An 18,235-nucleotide genomic window follows, 5' to 3' on the forward strand; every position below is an offset into this window, starting at 1 on the left:
AACTTACACTGAAAATTTAGCACCTTTAGTAAAATAAAGGTTAAAGATCTTCTAAACTAATACTTCGTAAGAAGAGAGTAAGACTCCAGGTGAACCTGAGTGTAACATTTGAGGATGTACTAAATTTTGTTTTGATAGTATTTATCCTTCTCTAACATATTTACAAATTTAAGGGATACAATAATGACAAACATTTGAAAAAGATTTAAAAATCGAATTGGTCTCATTCAAATTGCTGGATTAGAAAAGAGAATTTCAAAAAATCATTTTATACTTGAGACAAAGAGAAAACTGGAAACTCCACTAAGTGGAACCATCACCTCCAAAAAAAAGATATAATTTCAAAGTCTTATTCAAAAAGGACTATTTATATAATACTGGATGGTTCTAAGTGGAGTGAAATATTTTTCTGGTGCAAACTAAAGTTAGTGGGACTTACTACTAAATGTTGGAAAATATGGGCCTTTGAAAATGATGTACCCAAAAACTCTCCAAGAAAACTGATAAATGAGGGAAGAGACTGTAGCCAAGTTGGATGGGTAATCTCCTTTCCCATAGGATCTGCTTTATTTGGGACACTAAAAGCTCGAACTTCCCTGGATAACAGATTTGGCTCTCTTCAGTTTTCTCATCCCATTCAGAAGTCTACTTCTGGAGGGGAAGAGTTACAAAATGAAGAGTGAAATCCAATAAGCCTTTGTCTCCTAGTTCTTGTCCACTTACTCAAAATTTCAGATGAAGCCAGGAAGAGTGTTCGGCACTACTCTGGTGATCTGACTGCCTATGGTAAGCCCTTTCTTCCAGATCAGTTGTAATTCTCCTCCCGAGGTAAAGGGAAAGACCACGTCGGCTGAAGGCAGTTATCTTCCAACTGCCATTTAGGCAGTGTTTGAAGCTAATTATAAACATCTGTAATTTCTGAAAGAAAAGAAATACACGACAAACAAAAACAGCCTCCCTGCTACAACAACTCACATAATCATAACTATGATATCATGGAAAGAGATGTAAGAGATTCAAAGACAACACAGATAAAAGTTTAAAATACCTGAAATGCTTAAGAGTATACTACCCTCGTGGGATAACCCAGCTGACAACATTCATACACAGTGAATGACACAAAGATCACACACACACACACGCACACTCATTTTAAGAGGCAAAGATTTATTTAAGGGGTGAAAACCTTTTTTAAAAAGACAGAAACATGTTCAACAAAAAACAAGAAAGGAAAGCTGTTACAGCTATAAAAATTATAAAAATTAAGAAATTTTTTTATTGAGCTTACATGTATTCCAGAATTTTTTCTGCTGGCTTTTATGTATTCCAGAAATAAAGACCAGTTTCCCCACACTGGGAATTATTTTATGAATAGATCACATTTTCAAATTCAGAAGTTAATAATTCTACTTATAAGAATTTATAATAACAAAGACATACAACAGAAATTTATATATTTGGATCATAATCATGTTAATAGAAAATTTAAAAAGGAAATATACCATAAATGGTGGGGTATTAGGATAATTTTTATTTCTACAGTTTCCTACTTTACTGAGCATACATTAATGTAAAGAATAATTTTTGAAAATTTTCATATCTCCTATAAAATACTACAATTGTACACCGAGAATCAATGTTAGGTAATTGATTCACAAAAGGAATTAGCTTTTTCCATGGAAGTGCGGGTCTCTAAATTTTTTAATTCATAGAAATCCCAAGCTCTACATTCAGAAAATCTTTGCAGACATATATGATTAACAGGTTATTGATAAATGATAACTTAGGGTAGAAAAACACAGCATACACAATTAAATATTATATATACTTAACTAAGTTTCTGACGATGCTGATTATGTTTTTTTAAAAAAAGTAATAACTATTACTTTCAATGCTTCTTTAGAGCATCTCTAAGATTCAGAAGAATGGCATAGTGCAATTTAGTACATATCTTTGTTATCATTTCCACTGCTTGGAATATTTATATTAAAAAAGAGGGCTATACGAAAAGCCAATTTGATAAAGTTATTAGACATTTAATTTCAAGCTCATTTTTTAGAGATACCTTGTTGCTAAATTCATCACACTGATTGACAGATAATAAAGTACATGAAAATGGTTTCCCACAATAAAACTATCCAACCATAAACCCCTATGTGTGAAAATTATATAGTATTCTAATTAGCTCCCTAACAGACCTATTTGAAATCATGTGTTTTGTTCTTCTCTGATTCAGGACTTTCCGTAATGTTCTGTATTGTACTAAGTGTACTCACTGCACTGCATCAATTCAAACATTCATCCACTGAAATTAAAGATTACATTAACAATCTAAACCTTTTCAATTAATCTCCATTTATCTCAAAGGTGCAGGGATAGAACAATCAAACTGATTTTTTATATGTCCATAATTATTACATGATCTAAATGAATAATTGTGTATCTTATTTAGATCCCACAGAACCTTTAATTTTTTTTTACTATTATAAATAATAAATTATACATTTGCAAGGAAATCTATAAAACAAAACCCAAAGGCTTGAAGGTACAGTATAAGAGTGCACAATAACACCTAGGAGGGTTGTTTCTGTTCCTCCTCCCATTACTATAGGGAAGTATGAAGCTAAATTTCACCACAGGACTCAAATCAGACAAACTACTATAGCAGCTATCATTCTTTTAGTATATATGACCTTGGGATGTAATTATGATAGCATATATTGTATGTTGAATAGTGATGTCTTAGTCACAGATCTACAATGGCTCCATTTGCAATTTTAGTAACATGACCTGAAGATCAACACTTAACACTGATATGTGTTTTGAACAATTTCAAAAAGTAAAATTTATAAAATCCAGATTATTTTAAATACAGAAACAAACTGAAATTTATTCTGACTTCTTTTTTTATAAGGAATATTGACAGCTCTATCATTCTGGATCTACATTTGTCATATCCAATTCATCTTACTGCATTTATAGGATGCTCTTATAAATTTATCCATGGTAACAGGTGTTCACAATTTCTTTATGAATTTTTCAGTATGTTATTCAAGTGTCAAATAAATACAAAAGCGATAAAGAACGAGCAATTACTCCCTTAGAAAAGATAGAAGGACTCTCCTTCCCTTTGTCTATACATAAGCAGTGACCATGTAGAAATTCAGAATATAAATAAAGGATATGGACAGGTGTGTTATTTCAAAATCGATCTTTCAAATGCAGCTTTCTCACTAAACTTTCTCATTAGATAATACTCTGATTTTGAAATTCTAATTAGTTATAGAGCCTCTAATAAACAAAAGAACGATTCATCCCATGAAAGTGCCAAAGTTGAACTCATTTTCTATTTATTTGATGAGGAGTAAGAAGATATTTTTGTCCATGTCCTTTATCTCCAACAAGAGCACATTAGTGTAAAATAAAGAGTGCAACCTTAAATCTTGAACTTTTCTCTAATAAAATCAACACAATTTTTTTTAACTGGAAAAATAGTATCTGTGGTCAAAGAAGCTTGGAAAGATTTTTTTCACAGTGGCAGGAAAACAGAAACAGAAAGATCAAGGGCAATTATATTGTTAAAGAACGTATTTCACTTCTAAGGGTTAAAAAGTTAAGACTACTGAATCCGTAGAACCACATGAGCCACATGACAGTTTACCTGGTACTAGAATATTGTTTTAAATCATTTAACTATTCGAGAGATTTTAAATAAATGTAATCCTACTTACAATTTTTTTTGCATTAAAATGGCAAGTCAATGCTGAAATATCCAGAACTTCCCCAGATAAATTCTTATGAATCTTTATGAAAACTATACCATAGCATTAACTGTCATAGACCAACCACAGGAAACTCAGTAAATGCCTTGCCAATCAAGAAGTTTAGCACTTTCCCCTTTTAGAAAGGCCCTGTGCCTAGTTGAAATGTAAAAAGCCAATGAAGACATTTCCAGACCTCGCTTTCCTAAGGCATACAACAATACATAACAACAGGCTGTGTTCTTTCTAGCTTCTTGTAGGAGTAGGTTTTGTATGATTTGGCCAGAGGTGAGAGAGACCAGTGGGGACCAGATACCAGACTCTAATACCAGTCACGACTATTTTAATGGTCACTGTTCTCATGTATTTACTTATTCCAAAATGATAAGAAAACTATTTTGATGAAAACAGTAATTACATTCTTTGGCACTCACGTATTTCTTAGTCCTAGTACACACAACCTTGATTTCCATTTAATTTAAATGAATGCTAGGCAGGTAGACATTTCAAAAGAAATGTCTTATACATTTTAGCATCCTTTTTTGTAAGCTCAATATTAAAAAATTAAAATAGTCACTTTCTAAGAAATAGAGAATACTGATTTATAGAAATAAAATCTTGGTAAACTTAAGAATTAGATTCAGAATCATGGGCTGAATCAATTTAGCCGAAAGTTGAATAATTAAGGCAGTTATTTACTATAATCTAATTAATATAAGCTCAATATACATAAACTGATTAACATAAATAAGGTAAATGTTTCTTTGTTGATCCAAAAGCACAGCAGTCATAGGGATTAAACATCATATTACTATAAAAGAGAGAGAGACACACACAAACCAAGAAATAGACTCTTTACTACAGAGAACAAACAGGTTATCTGAGGGGAGATGGGGGGGAGGGGCGAAATAAATGATGGGGATTAAGGAGTGCACTTGTGTTGGGCACCAGGTGATGTATGAAGTGTGGAATCACTACAGCTAGTAGTGAAACTAGTTTTACACTGTATGTTAACTATACTGGAATTTAAATAAAAACTTCAAAAAAACCCATCATATTACTAATAGTCATTCACTCTTTAGAGGGTTTTTTTGTGTGTATCTAACTTACTAGTGAAAACAGGACAGAATAGTTTTATCTAAATTGAAAATTAAAGAAAACCCTTCAGTGCACAAAACATAAAACAGTTCTGCTCCTAGATCTTTGAGACACTGATATTTTCCAATATAACCAAGAAAAAACATACATAATTATGTTTACTATAAAAATTCTTTTAATATCCTGAATTAACTTTTAATATTTAAAAATAATAGGGATAGAGCATATGGATATTTAGAGTAACAAGTAAATATAATGAGTATAAAACCAACTTTTGTTCATTGTTGATATATATATGTAATAAAATAAAAAGTGAACCAAAGAACAGAACTTCTTCTTTCATTCTAAGACTATAAATTATGACACTAACTTCCATAACAAATTGTGAATGTTCCTTATAATAGCAGTATAACCTATATGGTTTTGGAATAGAACAACAAATCCATATTGTTGGAAGTTACATAAGTTTATTATTATTATTAAAAGAAATCTAACAAAAAAACTTTTAAAATGCTAAATATAAAATACTGACTAGCTATTACTATTCTTTTCTTTATACAATGGCATTACATTACAGCCCAGAAAATTTACAGAGAATGTTAAAAATGGCATTTTGCTAATAAGCAGATAATTGAAAATAAAACTAGTGAACATTAAAAAAATATTTAACTTTAAATCTTAAAGACAAACTGCATTGCAAAGCTACAAAACATATACAAGCAAATGCCAGAATATATAGTATGCCCTACTTTGGATATAGAATACATTTTTTCTGTGCTTAAATAACGCAATTACTTTGCTTTCTATACATACGCAGAAAAACATTTTAAAGGAAAAAAGTATTTTAATTCCCTAAAACTGGACATATGGGCATTATGGTAGCAGTCATACAAAACATGTTAATGAAACATTCCAAATAAAATGACAAAGAACATATGAATTTAACATTTTAGATCTGACTAATCATCATCATCATCATCATCACTACTGCTACTGTGAGTCACAATCCACTCCCTGTAGACCTGAATTTTCTGTAAGCATGGTAGAGGAAAAAAGAAGCACAAAGGTTAGTTAAGCATGGCAAAATGCTTGGAAAACATGTAAAACTATGAAATGTTCAAGGAGTCAGAATAATCTTAAAGCAGAGTTCAGATCTGAGTAGGGCAGTAATAACGGATACAGTATTCCATAACTTAACAGACCTAAGACCAAACCTCACTGGTTGGTACACTCAATGGATAAATAGTTGGATGACACCAGTAAGGCATTCCATGAATATATGAGAATTATTATTCTATTTCTCTAGTAGGTAACTTGAATTGACTAGTAGGAGGCAATATGGTACTTTTTTCTAGAGACAAAGGCATACAACCAACCAGTGTATTTTATATTTAGTTATATATAGGCCCATATAATTTACTGAATACAGAGTACTTTTTTTTAGAGAATTAGAAAATAAAAGGAGAAACATTTAAAGTATTAAACATTTTCTAAGGCACCAATGTTAAATCACTTAGATTAAATCTCTCTAGATGAGATTTTAAATCCTGTTTCTACGTCATCTGCTTTTTTTCTACAGTACTGGCACTCATGTCTTGTAAACTATTTGCTAGTAATAGAGTTTTAATTTAAAAAACACCATTACCACCAAACCAACAACCTCTTTCTTACACCTGTAAGAGAACAATGATCCTAAAGCCTCTGGTGAATTCCTACAGGTACTCCAGCTAATACTGTGTTTAATGCTCTTGCTGAAATACAAGTAAAAGGGCTGACAAGGATTGTGAGGTTTTAGTCATTTAAATAGCTCTTTTAGCAGTTAATACTAAAACGGGCCTACTAAAAATAATATGTACCTTTAAAAACACACAGTCGAAGGTCATGGCTTTTAAATCCCAAAGTTTAAAGCTTCAGCAAACCATTAATGAAGGTATAAAATAAATTTACTTGTCATTAAAATCAAGTTAGAAATTTTTGGTATCTCATGACTTTCTCGTTTATCATACTCTATTTCCTAATAATGAGGATGCATTTCTAAATTCTCCTCACTACTCATCCTTACTTCTTACTGAATTAATTAAAAGTTTCTCAAGAAATATTTTGTTTTTCCATAGGTGATCTAATAACTATTCAGTCCAGTAAAATGTCAGTAATATGTTATTAACATAAGCCACTGACATGTTACTTCCCTAAAAAGAGAAGGCAGGAATTGAGAAGAAGTATATTTTTCAATTGCATTAACCACGGGTGACTTCTGCACCATTTCATCTTCCAAAGAATGATACACTGTCATTGTAGAGATTGCATAAAATGCCTTTTAGAGCACAACCTCTCACTAGATTGCTAGTTCTGTCCCAATGTGCAATTATTTTGATGCTTTAAAAACATTTTAAACCCACTATCACTTTGCTAAATAATACAAATTATCTCAATGGTCATGTTTTACTATATTAGATGGAAGTACATTTTATGCAAAATTATATACTCTGCATGTAGTGGGTAAAATATTGAAGTTTTAAATATTTACCATGATCATTTAAAATATGATAATATTTAAAATATCAAGGCTAAAAAGGAAGGACCATATCCCCATAGTTTATTATTACTATGAATATTTTCAAGTCTATATAACATGACCCCTTGTCTGTTTGCAAACAAATGATTTGATTTAGTAGTACACATCTAAACCACAGATGAAATAACTTTATATTGATGTAATCTATTATGGTATGTTACCTACACCATAATCCAAATTTTAAAAAGTCTAGTTTTCAAAATAAAAAAGTATTTTAGATAAAATATTCTACGTTCGAATGATCTTTTGTTTCAAATCTACTTTTCTTTAATAAAAGATGTTGGCTTTCATGTGAACTGCTTATCAGATTCCACAGGTTTTAAATAGACTACACAAGCATAAGGCAGGAAGAGGGTCAAGGCCAGCTGAGTATCTTCAAAAGAAAAGCCTAAGAACCCAAGAATTCGCCAATAGTAGCGGTATGGTTTTTTCCTTATCCATGCCCATGTGGACATGAGAACTGTATAAAAACTACTAGTGGCTTGATATGCAGAAGGTAGTACCCTAAACAGAAATGGTTTAACTGGTTAAGTAAGTACCACCAACTATGAGGGTACATAAGGCACAATGGTTTTCAACAAATCCAGCAAATCCAGTACAGAACTAAGAATACCCTATAAAAAGATCAGATTCACTAAAATCCTATTCAAAAATTTACCAATACAAAAGCTTTTCTTTGTATTCAAAATACTGAAACAGCTGTATGTAGTTTGTAAATTTTAAGACTAAAATCTACTGTTGGCTTTCACTTGCAAAGTCATGCATTAACTGTTTTCATATCAAACTTTTTGATGCCTGTAAAAAAGAAAAAAAAAATCTTATAGTAAATAAATGTACATTAAAACCTAAGTAAATATAAGAAACTTATAAATAGAATTAAGCAAAACATATAAAAGCCCAAATAATCTAACATACATTTGAAATATTATATAACTACTTTTAATAAAGCGAACTTGACATTAATTTTAATGTGTAAGATATCTCTTCACCCACCTGTAACATCTGGTTTCCAGTCCCATCCCTCAGCCTGTAAGGTCTGATAACTCCATCCTCATTAAAGAATCGAGGGGGTCGCAGGCTCTCCACTTCATCAGAAGTCTCTGTAGCTCTACAGGAAAAAAAATATAACTTGATTATAAAAATTATTCAAAAACTCTTAAGTACACTTTAAAATGTAACTACTAAAAAGAATCTTCTTTTGGATAAGACTATTATTACATCACTTCTCTATTTTAAAATTTGTCTTTATGGCACTAATGTAAGTTCTCCAGAAAAAAGTTAACTTGTAAAGAAGTTTGTTTATAGATTGTCTTGGACTTTCTTTGTAGACAATAATCAGAATCAGCAAATGAATACCGCTTTTTTCTTTTTTCTCTGATTTAAGACTTAATTTCTTTTTCTTTTCCTATTATACTGTCTGGTTCTTCCAGTTCAATGCTAATTACACCAACACAATACTAAATATAAGAGGGGACTGTAGGCAACCTTGTCTCATTTCTAACTTTAAGGGGAGAGCTTCTAAGAGTTCTCCATGAAAAACCAATATTAACTAATGTTTTTCTTTTGTTTTTAACAGCACCTTTTGTCAAACCAAGGATGTTCATTTCTATTCCTAGTTTGTTTATAGTTCTTCGTTATTGTTATTGTTTTTAAAAATCTTGAATGGTCAATGAATTTTTTTTTTTTAAAGAATTTTTATTTATTTATTTGACAGAGAGAGCACAAGCAGGCAGGGTAGCAGGGAGAGGGAGAGGGAGAAGCAGGTTCCCCACCAGGCAAGGAGCCGGATGCAGGGTTCCATCCCAGGATCCTGGGATCATCACCTGAGCCAAAGGCAGTTGCTTAACCAACTGAGCCACCCAGGTGCCCCTGGGCAATGAATTTTAAATAAGAAATTCCTTCCTGGTCATTGCTGTTATCATATAGTTAATCTCCTTCAATCTATTATTGCTATAAATCACATTGGTTTTCTAAAGTTCAAATACCCTAACATTCCTCATAGTCCCACTTGGGCTTGACATGCACTGTTTGAAACATATATATGAACTGCTAAATTTGGTACTATAATAATTTAACATTTTTGACTGTATGGACCTAAATGAGAATGGTCCATTTGTTCATTCATTCAACAAATATTCACAGATTCAATAAACATTAATTAAGAGCTTACCACATAATGTATCCATCTGTATAACACATACATATGGGTAAATTCTCCAATTAAAAGGCAGAAATTGGCAGAATGGATAAAAAATATTATCCAACTATATGCTGTCCAAAAAAGATTCACTTTAGAGTCACAGACGAAAGTAAGTTGAAAATGAAAGGATGGAAAAGATATACCATGTAAATAGTAACCAAAAGAGCACTGGAATAGCCATACCAGGTTTAGAAGAAAATGAAATTTTAAACAAAAAATTCTCATTAAATACAAAGAAGGACATTTTACAAGAAAAGTTAATGTAACAAGAAGATATAAAAATTATGAACGTTTAAGTACTTAACAAAAGAGCTCCCAAATACATGAAGCAAAAACTGGCAGAACTGAAAAGAAAAAAAAAAAAATCAACAGTTATTTCTATATCTTACTTTCAATAATGAATACTAAACAGAAGATCAGCAAGGGAATAGAAGACTTGACTAACACTATAATCCAACTAGACCTAACAGACATCTACACAGAGAACAAGTAATTCAACAACAGGAAACTATATCTTTTTCTCAAATGCACACAGAATACTTTCCAGGACAGACCATGTCTTAGGCCCTAAAACATGTCTTAATAAACATAAAAATACTGTAACTTATGAAGTATGTTTTCTGGCCACACAGAATAAAATTGGAAATTTATAAGAGAAGGAAATTTGGGCAATTCACAAATTTGTGGAAACTGAACAGCAGAAGCCTAAATAACTAAAGGTGCAAGAAAAATAACCAAGGAAAGTAATAACTTTGAGACAAATGAAAACAAACACAACATACCAAAACTTACGAGATATGGCAAAGACAGTGCTCACAGATTGATTTATAGCTGTGAATCGTAACACTTAAAAAGAAGAAAGACCCCAAATCAATAATCTAAATTTACACCTTGAAAAACTGGAGAAAGAAAAGCAAACTATACCCGAAGCTAGCAGAAGGAAAGAAATAAGAAAAATTAGGAAAGAAAAGAAAATTAGAGTAGAGATAAACAGAAAAACAATGGAAGGGATCAATGAAACCACAAACTGGTTCTTTGATAGAATCAACAAAAATAACAAAGAAAAAAAGAGAGAAGACTTCAACTGTCTGAAGAAACAATCTGATTAAGACTTCTATCAAATAAAGAGACTGAATTAGTAATCAAAAAACTTACCAGAAATAAAAATCAAATCCAAATGGCTTCACTGGTGAGTTTTATCAAATGTTTAAAGAAAAATTAATGTAATCCTCCACAAACTCTTCCCAAAAAATGAAGAGAAGGGAACACATTCTCATCATTCTATGAGGACAGTATTACCCTAATACCAAAACCAGGCAAAGACATCACAAAAAAACTACAGACCAATGTCCCTTGTGAATACATATGCAAAAACAAACTCAATAAAATGTTAGTAAACTAAATCTAGCAGCACATAAAAAGGATTATATACTATGACCAAGTGGGATTTGTTCCAGATATGCAATGTTGGTTCAACATATGAAAATCAATTAATGTAATATACTATATTAATAAAACAACAGAAAAAACAAACAATGCCAATTTAATTAATACAGGAAAAGCATTTGACAAAACCCAACATCCTTTCATGATATAGGCACTCAAATGCAAAACAGAAAGGAACTTCTTCAACCTGATAAGGATATCTACGAAAAAAAGCAATGGCTGTTATCGTAACTAATGGTTTAAGACTGAAAGCTTTCTCCCTAAAATCAGGAGCAAGACAGGCATGACTGCTTTTGGTACTTCTATTCAACACTGTCCTAGAGGTCTAGCCAAGGTAATTAAGCAAGAAGAAGAAACAAATGGCATTTAGATTGGAAAGGAAGAACTAAAACTACTTTTATTTTTAGATGGCATGATTTTATATATACAAAACCTTAAGGAATCCAACTATTAGAGCTAACAAGTTTGGTAAGGTTGCAGAATAAAAGTTAAATATACAAAAACTAGTATTTCTATATACTAGCGATACACAATCCAAAAATGAAATTAAAACATTTCCATTTATAAAAAACTAAAAATAATACTTAGGAATAAATTGAAGACATGAATACTGAAAACTATAAAACATAATTGAAAAAAATTAAAGACCCAAATCAATGGAAAATGAATCCATTTTCATTCATTGGGAGACTTAATATTGTTAAGATGGCAATAATCTCCAAACTGATCTTAATTCAATACAATCACTATTCAAAATTCCCACTGTCCTTTTTTGCAGAAATTAACTGATCCTAAAATTCATATGATAATTCAAATGACTCAGAGAACATCTAAACAATCTTAAAAAAGTAGAACAAAGTCAGAGGACTCACACTTACGGATTTCAAAGCTTACTGCACAGCTACAGAAATCAAAACAATGTGTATTGGATACAGATCAATAGGATAGAATGGAGAATCTAGAAAAAAACTGAATAGTCACTTGATTTTGGAAAAGAGCGTGAAGACCATTCAGTAGGGAAAATGCAGTCCTTTCAACAAATGGTGCTGGGACAACTAGATTTGCACATGCAAAAGAATGAGTATGGATCCAACCTCTCCAAACTCTCATCACATACCAGATTTAAAAATTAAAATGAATCAAAGACCTGAACTTAAGAGCTAAAACTGTAACTTAGTTTTAGATGTAAATCTTCATGACATTAGAGTAAGTAATGCTTTCTTAGGTATGACAGCAAAAGCACAAGCAACCAAAGAAGATAAAAATAAGTCAAACTTCATCAAAAGGCACTAGGAAAGAGCTAAAAGACAATACACAAATAGGAGAAAATGGCATCTAGTTTCCAGAATATATAAAGAACTCTTACAATTCAACAATGAAAAGACAATCAGCCCAACTGAAAAACACAGAAGGATCTGAACAGACATTTTGCCAGGAAAGATACATAAATGACCATTAAGCAAAATGAAATGAATGCTCTACATCATTAAGAAATGCAACTCAAAGCCACACTGAGGTATTACTTCACCCTCTAGATTAGCTATTAAAAAATAGCAAAATGGAAAATAACTAGTACTGGAGAGGATGTAGAGAGATTAGAACCTTCTACGTTTTTGGTAAGGATATAAAACAGTGCAGCTCTGTGTAGAACAGTTGGGCAATTCTTCAGAAAGTTAGACAGAGAGGTTACCAAACTGACCAAGCAGAGCAGTTCTAAAGAAAAACTGACGAGAACTGAAAGCCTATGTCCACATAAAAACTTAAACATTGTTTTTAGCATCATTGTTCATAACAAAGAGTAAAAAACAACCTAAATACCCGTCAGCTAATAAATAGATAACCAAAGGTCGTCTACCCATCGAATGGAAAATTATTTAGCCATAAAAAGGAGTGAAGGTCTCACTTATGCTACAACATGGATGAACCTTGAAAACATCATAATGCTAGAGAAGGCCACACATTATATGATCCCATTTATTTGAAACATCCAGAATAGGTAAATCTACAGACAGAAAGTAGAACAGTAGTTGCTACTGGCTGAGAGAAAGAGACATGGTGAGTAACTGCTGACGAGCACAGGGTTTTCTCTGGGGTGAAAATGTTCTGGAATTAGAGAGTGCTGATAGTTGTACGATCTCTTGAATGCTAGAACCTACAAAATGCACTTTAAAACAGCGATTTCTTATAGTATGTGAATTCTATCTCAATTATAAATAGACTATATTAAGGTGTTTAAAGGAGCATTAAAGATTTCAGGGGTCTGTGGGAGGGAGGTAGATGAGTTGTGAAAGGGTAATGCCAACTATTAGTGTGGTGCTGGAACTGTTTAGTATCCAGACTGGTGGATACGTGAAAGTGACGAAATTGCATGGGATGAGAGCATACACATGCCAATGAGTGCAAGTCCAAGTGGGGAAATCTGAATAAATTTGACAGAATGCATCAACATCAATATCCTGGTTGTGATATTACACTAGGGTTATGCAAAATGTTACTAGTCTGAAATCAGAGCAAAATCTATGTAGTGGTCTCAAAGGTGATTCTTGAAGAAATCAGGCTAGATCTCTGAACTTCTGAATGTCATTTTATATGGTAAAGTCTCTGAGAATGTGACTAACTGAAGGACTCTGATTTGAGGTGATAATCCTGGATTATCTGGGTGGGCCCTAAAAGCCACCACAAGTGTCCTCATAGGAGAGACGTGGAGAAAGACCAGGCCTACAGAGAAGACGGTGATGTGAAGGTGAAGGCAGAGCTTGGAATCACGTGGCCACAAGCCACCAGAAGCAGGAGGAGGCAAGGTGCAAATTCGACCCTCCCGAGGGACTGCAGCCTTGCTGCCACCCTGATTTCTGACTTCTTCACAGTCCATCTTTAATAGTTCTTAGTCTTATTTTTATTAAAAATGTTTTACTTTGCCCTTAATCCTTAAAGGTAATGCAGCTCAGTACAGATTATTAAGTTTAGAAAAATGGAAGGCTATTTTAGCAACTCTGGGCATATACTTGCATAGCTCTCTCTAGATCTTATATTACTTATGTTTCAGTTTTGAGCTTCTCTGATGACTACAAGTAAACAAATTCTATTTGTGAATTTAAAGTTACATGTAGAAGAGACTGAACCTTTTTCCCCCATCTTAACTCTAAATTACAAAACTGAAAACACCCAATTATAGTAAGCAGTATGAGACACTGACTTAAGGGAAGCAGCTCATATGATGACATTACTTATCTCTATAAAGCAGGCAGGAAGTAATATATTAGGGTGATGTCCACCCACCTAGCTTTCTAAGTTAGATCTCATTAGCATGAATTTAATCAACTGTTGTATGTGTTACAAATCTCCACAGCAGAGATAACAATAGTGCAAATATCAAATTTCAGTTCTAAACTAAATTTAACTTGGAGGAAGAGAGAGCATGTTTTAAAATTATCTGCACAAATGAAGAGAAATAGAGGAAATGGATGTAATAGTTTCATAACAAAGAAGATCATAAAGGGAGGGGGAACACAAGCTGAGTTTGAACCAGGAATATAAAATGCCATTCTTTATTTCTTAATTATATTTGCTAATTTTATAAATCATGGGTGTGTGTGTATGTGTGTGTGTGTGTATATATATAGCATTATATTAATATATACAGATAGCATTACATATATATATATATATATAGTATTATATATATGGCATTATATTATAATAATGTACTTATAATAAGTAAAAGCTTGCTTAACTTGCCAAGCCTTTCCTGCCAAGGTTCCTGGGAATGAATGAGCAATAATAGGAGACCTCTGTAAACTTGAAATGATACAAAGGAAACAACTTAAAAGGGAATTAAGAAGATAATATGTAACTTGCCATATTATAAGGTTCATAACTTAGGGTTTTGAGCCAAACCACCAATTTATTTTATTTCTCATAGTTTAAGCATTTTACTCATATCTTCCACCAAAGAGAACTTACCTTTTTATTCCCTGAAATGTACTGCTGGCCATGTCTATGATGCCTCCAGTTGGCCTTGCCACTGCTCCAACTAAACCTTTCCCAACACCTTTGAAGAAACCAGCTGCTCCTTCTTTTTGAGCTCCTAGAAAGAAAAAAAGACAAAGGTTTAGGCAAGTGGATCAAGAACGAAAACAGAATCAATCTGTGAAAGACCCGGTAATATACATTACCCAAAGGAATATACTTGCCTTTGATTGGTTTTGTAACAATTCCTGTTATGCCACTTACAAAACCCTAGAGGAAAAGCACAATCAAAAATGTATAATACTTTCTTTTAATAATATTTTTTATTATATTATGTTAGTCACCATACAGTACATCCCTCGTTTTTGATTAAAGTTCCATGATTCATTACTTGCATATAACACCCAGTGCACCATGCAATACGTGCCCTCCTTAATACCCATCACCAGCCTATCCCATTCCCCTACCCCCCCCTCCCCTCTGAAGCCCTAAGTTTGTTTCCCAGAGTCCATAGTCTCTCATGGTTCATTCCCCCTTCTGTCTACCACCCCCTTCTTCCTCCTTTTCTTCTCCTACCAATCTTCTTATGTTCCTACTTCTTATGTTCCATAAATGAGTGAAACCTTTCAACATGATGCTTTAAAGAACCAAGTCTGGCTTACAAAAAAATAGAGAGCTCTGCTTTCTAAATACCATGAGAATCTAGAAAGCACTGAAACAGAACTACATCTAGAAATACATTACCTAAGTACCTTAAACAGAATGCTTTTAGAGGCTACTGACATATTTTATATAGGACACAACTCACTGCTCCTCCAATATCTAAATAATGCTTGAAGGAGTGCAATTTAAATGTCTATTTTCTTATTCACAGAGTGTGGCTTTAAAAGATATTCCTTGAGGGGCGCCTGGGTGGCTCAGTCGGTTAAGCGTCTGCCTTCGACTCAAATCCTGGGATTGAGCCCTGAGTGGAGTGGGGCTCCCTGCTCAGCACGGAGTCTGCTTGTCCCTCTCCCTCTGCCCCTCCCTCCTGCTCATACACTCGCTCTCTCAAATAAATAAAATCGTTAAAAAAAAAAAAAAAAAAGATAATCCCTGATGGGTTCACAACCCTGGGGAATTTCTTACAGAAACTAAGCCTTTTCCTCCACGAGTGATGCCTTCTCTAAGACCAGCTGGTTGCTTATTCATGGCTTCCCTTCTCTTCTGTTGGTAGTCTTCATCCATAGTCATAGCTGCCACCCCTTTAGCCATAGCATTGGTGATTTTGGAGGCAGCACCAGCTAATCCACCTAGCAGAAATGATAATTACTTTTAGTAAAAGCAAAGGTATCATTGCTTTCTAGCATAATCATACCTGGTAGGCATCGTCTTTCTTACCAACAGCTCCACCAACTAGCGCCTTCAGTCCTAGTGCCATCCCCTCCACAAACTCTTCTGGACCCTGGATGGCTCCCTAAAGGGTCAAATAACAACAACAAAGGTTACATTTTCTTTTAAGGTGAACTTATTGATATAAATGAAGACGTAGTGACAAAAATAAAAATATCCTAGAGGAAGTGACAGCAGCAAAAAACTTCACAAAATTCTCAGAGATATTTCACGACACTGAAAGTACAAAGAATAAGTTGACCCAAACTCAGGAATAGGACTATTCACCAATGTGTACAAAATCCTGTACTATAAGTTACAGGATGAGAACGTAAGCACCAACTACTCTGGATAATTTTTGTAAAAGAAATAACTGCACTTTAATTCTTAACATTTCTTATGTTTTAAATTATACTGCACAATACGAATAAAAGTTTTACTTTTTCATTATCTTCTACATTTAAAAGTCAAGGTAGGAGAGTTTTGAATGTTTTAACAGAATATGTTAAGGGACACAAAATAATCACAGTTTTTGCCACTGATTAAGACTGCTTTGCACAGTGTCTGTCTGCAGTTATTTTTACTGTCCCACACAACTGTGCAAAGCAAGACTGTCTGCCCATGGTGATCTTACTTCTACTACCGACAAAGTTTATCCACCTTTAATATTCTAACAGAATACTTAAAATTCAGTGTATCTTAGTAAAGTTGTAAGTTTAAATTTTGAGGGAAAGGGTTAAAATTTCCCTCCAAATTTCTCAAAATTTCCCTCAAATTTGCATTCTCTGCTGCAAATTAAGTTCTTTCGTTGTGTTTTCCAAAATCTATTTACACTTACACTACTTAGTAATTGGGAATGCGTTATTTATTCAAAAGTATTAGTGATATATTACACAATGCAAGAATAAGTATTTTATTACCTGGTAAGGTTCATAAAAAAATGCTTCCACACCTTCAGAAAATTCTCTAATCAAGCCAAAGGGATTTCCCAAAACTTCAAGTCCAAGAATGAGTACGTACATTTGCTTAATGGCCTAAAAATGAAATACAAACATAAATCAATTCAATCAGAAAAAAATTTTAATATTCAGTACACACACTCAGTTTTTGTTTAGGCTAACACCCTTATCACCAATTTAAGCACCTACACCCTAACACCCTATTTATCACTAGTTTTGTTTTTAAAAAGTGATTTGGTGTTAGAGTATTAGAAATCATATGCCATATTTACATAAAGCTTTAGAATACTCAAAATGCTTTCACTTTTACAACTATGTGTGACAGTTGCTATTACCACCATCATTATACAGACTGGAGAAACATACAGGTCAAATGATGCCCAGGCTCACACAGTAGGTAAATAGCAAAACTGGAATCCAAACCCAGACATCTTGAATCAGGCTTAGTGTTCTGACCACTACAGAGCAGCTGTCTCAGATGCTAAGTTATAGCGTAAGATACTGGAGTCTTTCTAAAGGTGGAAAAAATCCATTAAAATAACATATCTAGGGGTGCCTGGGTGGCTCAGTTGTTAAGCATCTGCCTTCGGCTCAGATCATGATCCCAGAGTCCTGGGATTGAGCCCCGCGTCAGGCTCCCTGCTCAGCAGGAAGCCTGCTTCTCCCACTCCCATTCCCCCTGCTTATGTTCCCTCGCTTGCTGGCTGTCTTTCTCTCTGTCAAATAAATAAATAAAATCTTTTAAAAAAATAATAAAAAATAAAATAAAATATCTGACTCAACAACATAATTATGTTAAAAACAGCCTGTATTCAGTTAGTTATTAATAGTTTCCCTTGAAACTATTTTTTTAAGT

At 33.1% G+C, this 18,235-nt stretch overlaps 1 protein-coding gene across 2 annotated transcripts in view; it reads right to left on the reverse strand.

Moving 5' to 3' along the window:
- The window catches only part of VPS13A (vacuolar protein sorting 13 homolog A), a 225,628-nt gene that overhangs the window by 15,581 nt on the left and 191,812 nt on the right, over positions 1 to 18,235 (reverse strand). The window contains exons 63-69 of one of the 2 annotated variants that reach the window (XM_040620230.1): positions 17,341 to 17,454; positions 16,430 to 16,505; positions 16,178 to 16,341; positions 15,274 to 15,319; positions 15,044 to 15,167; positions 8,428 to 8,542; positions 5,203 to 5,890 (exon numbers count right to left, since the gene is read on the reverse strand). In XM_040620230.1, the coding sequence (XP_040476164.1) occupies positions 5,819 to 5,890; positions 8,428 to 8,542; positions 15,044 to 15,167; positions 15,274 to 15,319; positions 16,178 to 16,341; positions 16,430 to 16,505; positions 17,341 to 17,454 (711 nt within the window). In that variant the 3' untranslated portion in view covers positions 5,203 to 5,818. Of the gene's footprint in view, positions 1 to 5,202; positions 5,891 to 8,427; positions 8,543 to 15,043; positions 15,168 to 15,273; positions 15,320 to 16,177; positions 16,342 to 16,429; positions 16,506 to 17,340; positions 17,455 to 18,235 lie in introns of those variants that run through there. The other variant, XM_040620229.1, reaches the window with a different exon arrangement.

Source organism: Ursus maritimus, unplaced genomic scaffold (assembly GCF_017311325.1).
Source record: "Ursus maritimus isolate PB19 unplaced genomic scaffold, ASM1731132v1 scaffold_34, whole genome shotgun sequence".
NCBI lineage: Eukaryota > Metazoa > Chordata > Mammalia > Carnivora > Ursidae > Ursus > Ursus maritimus.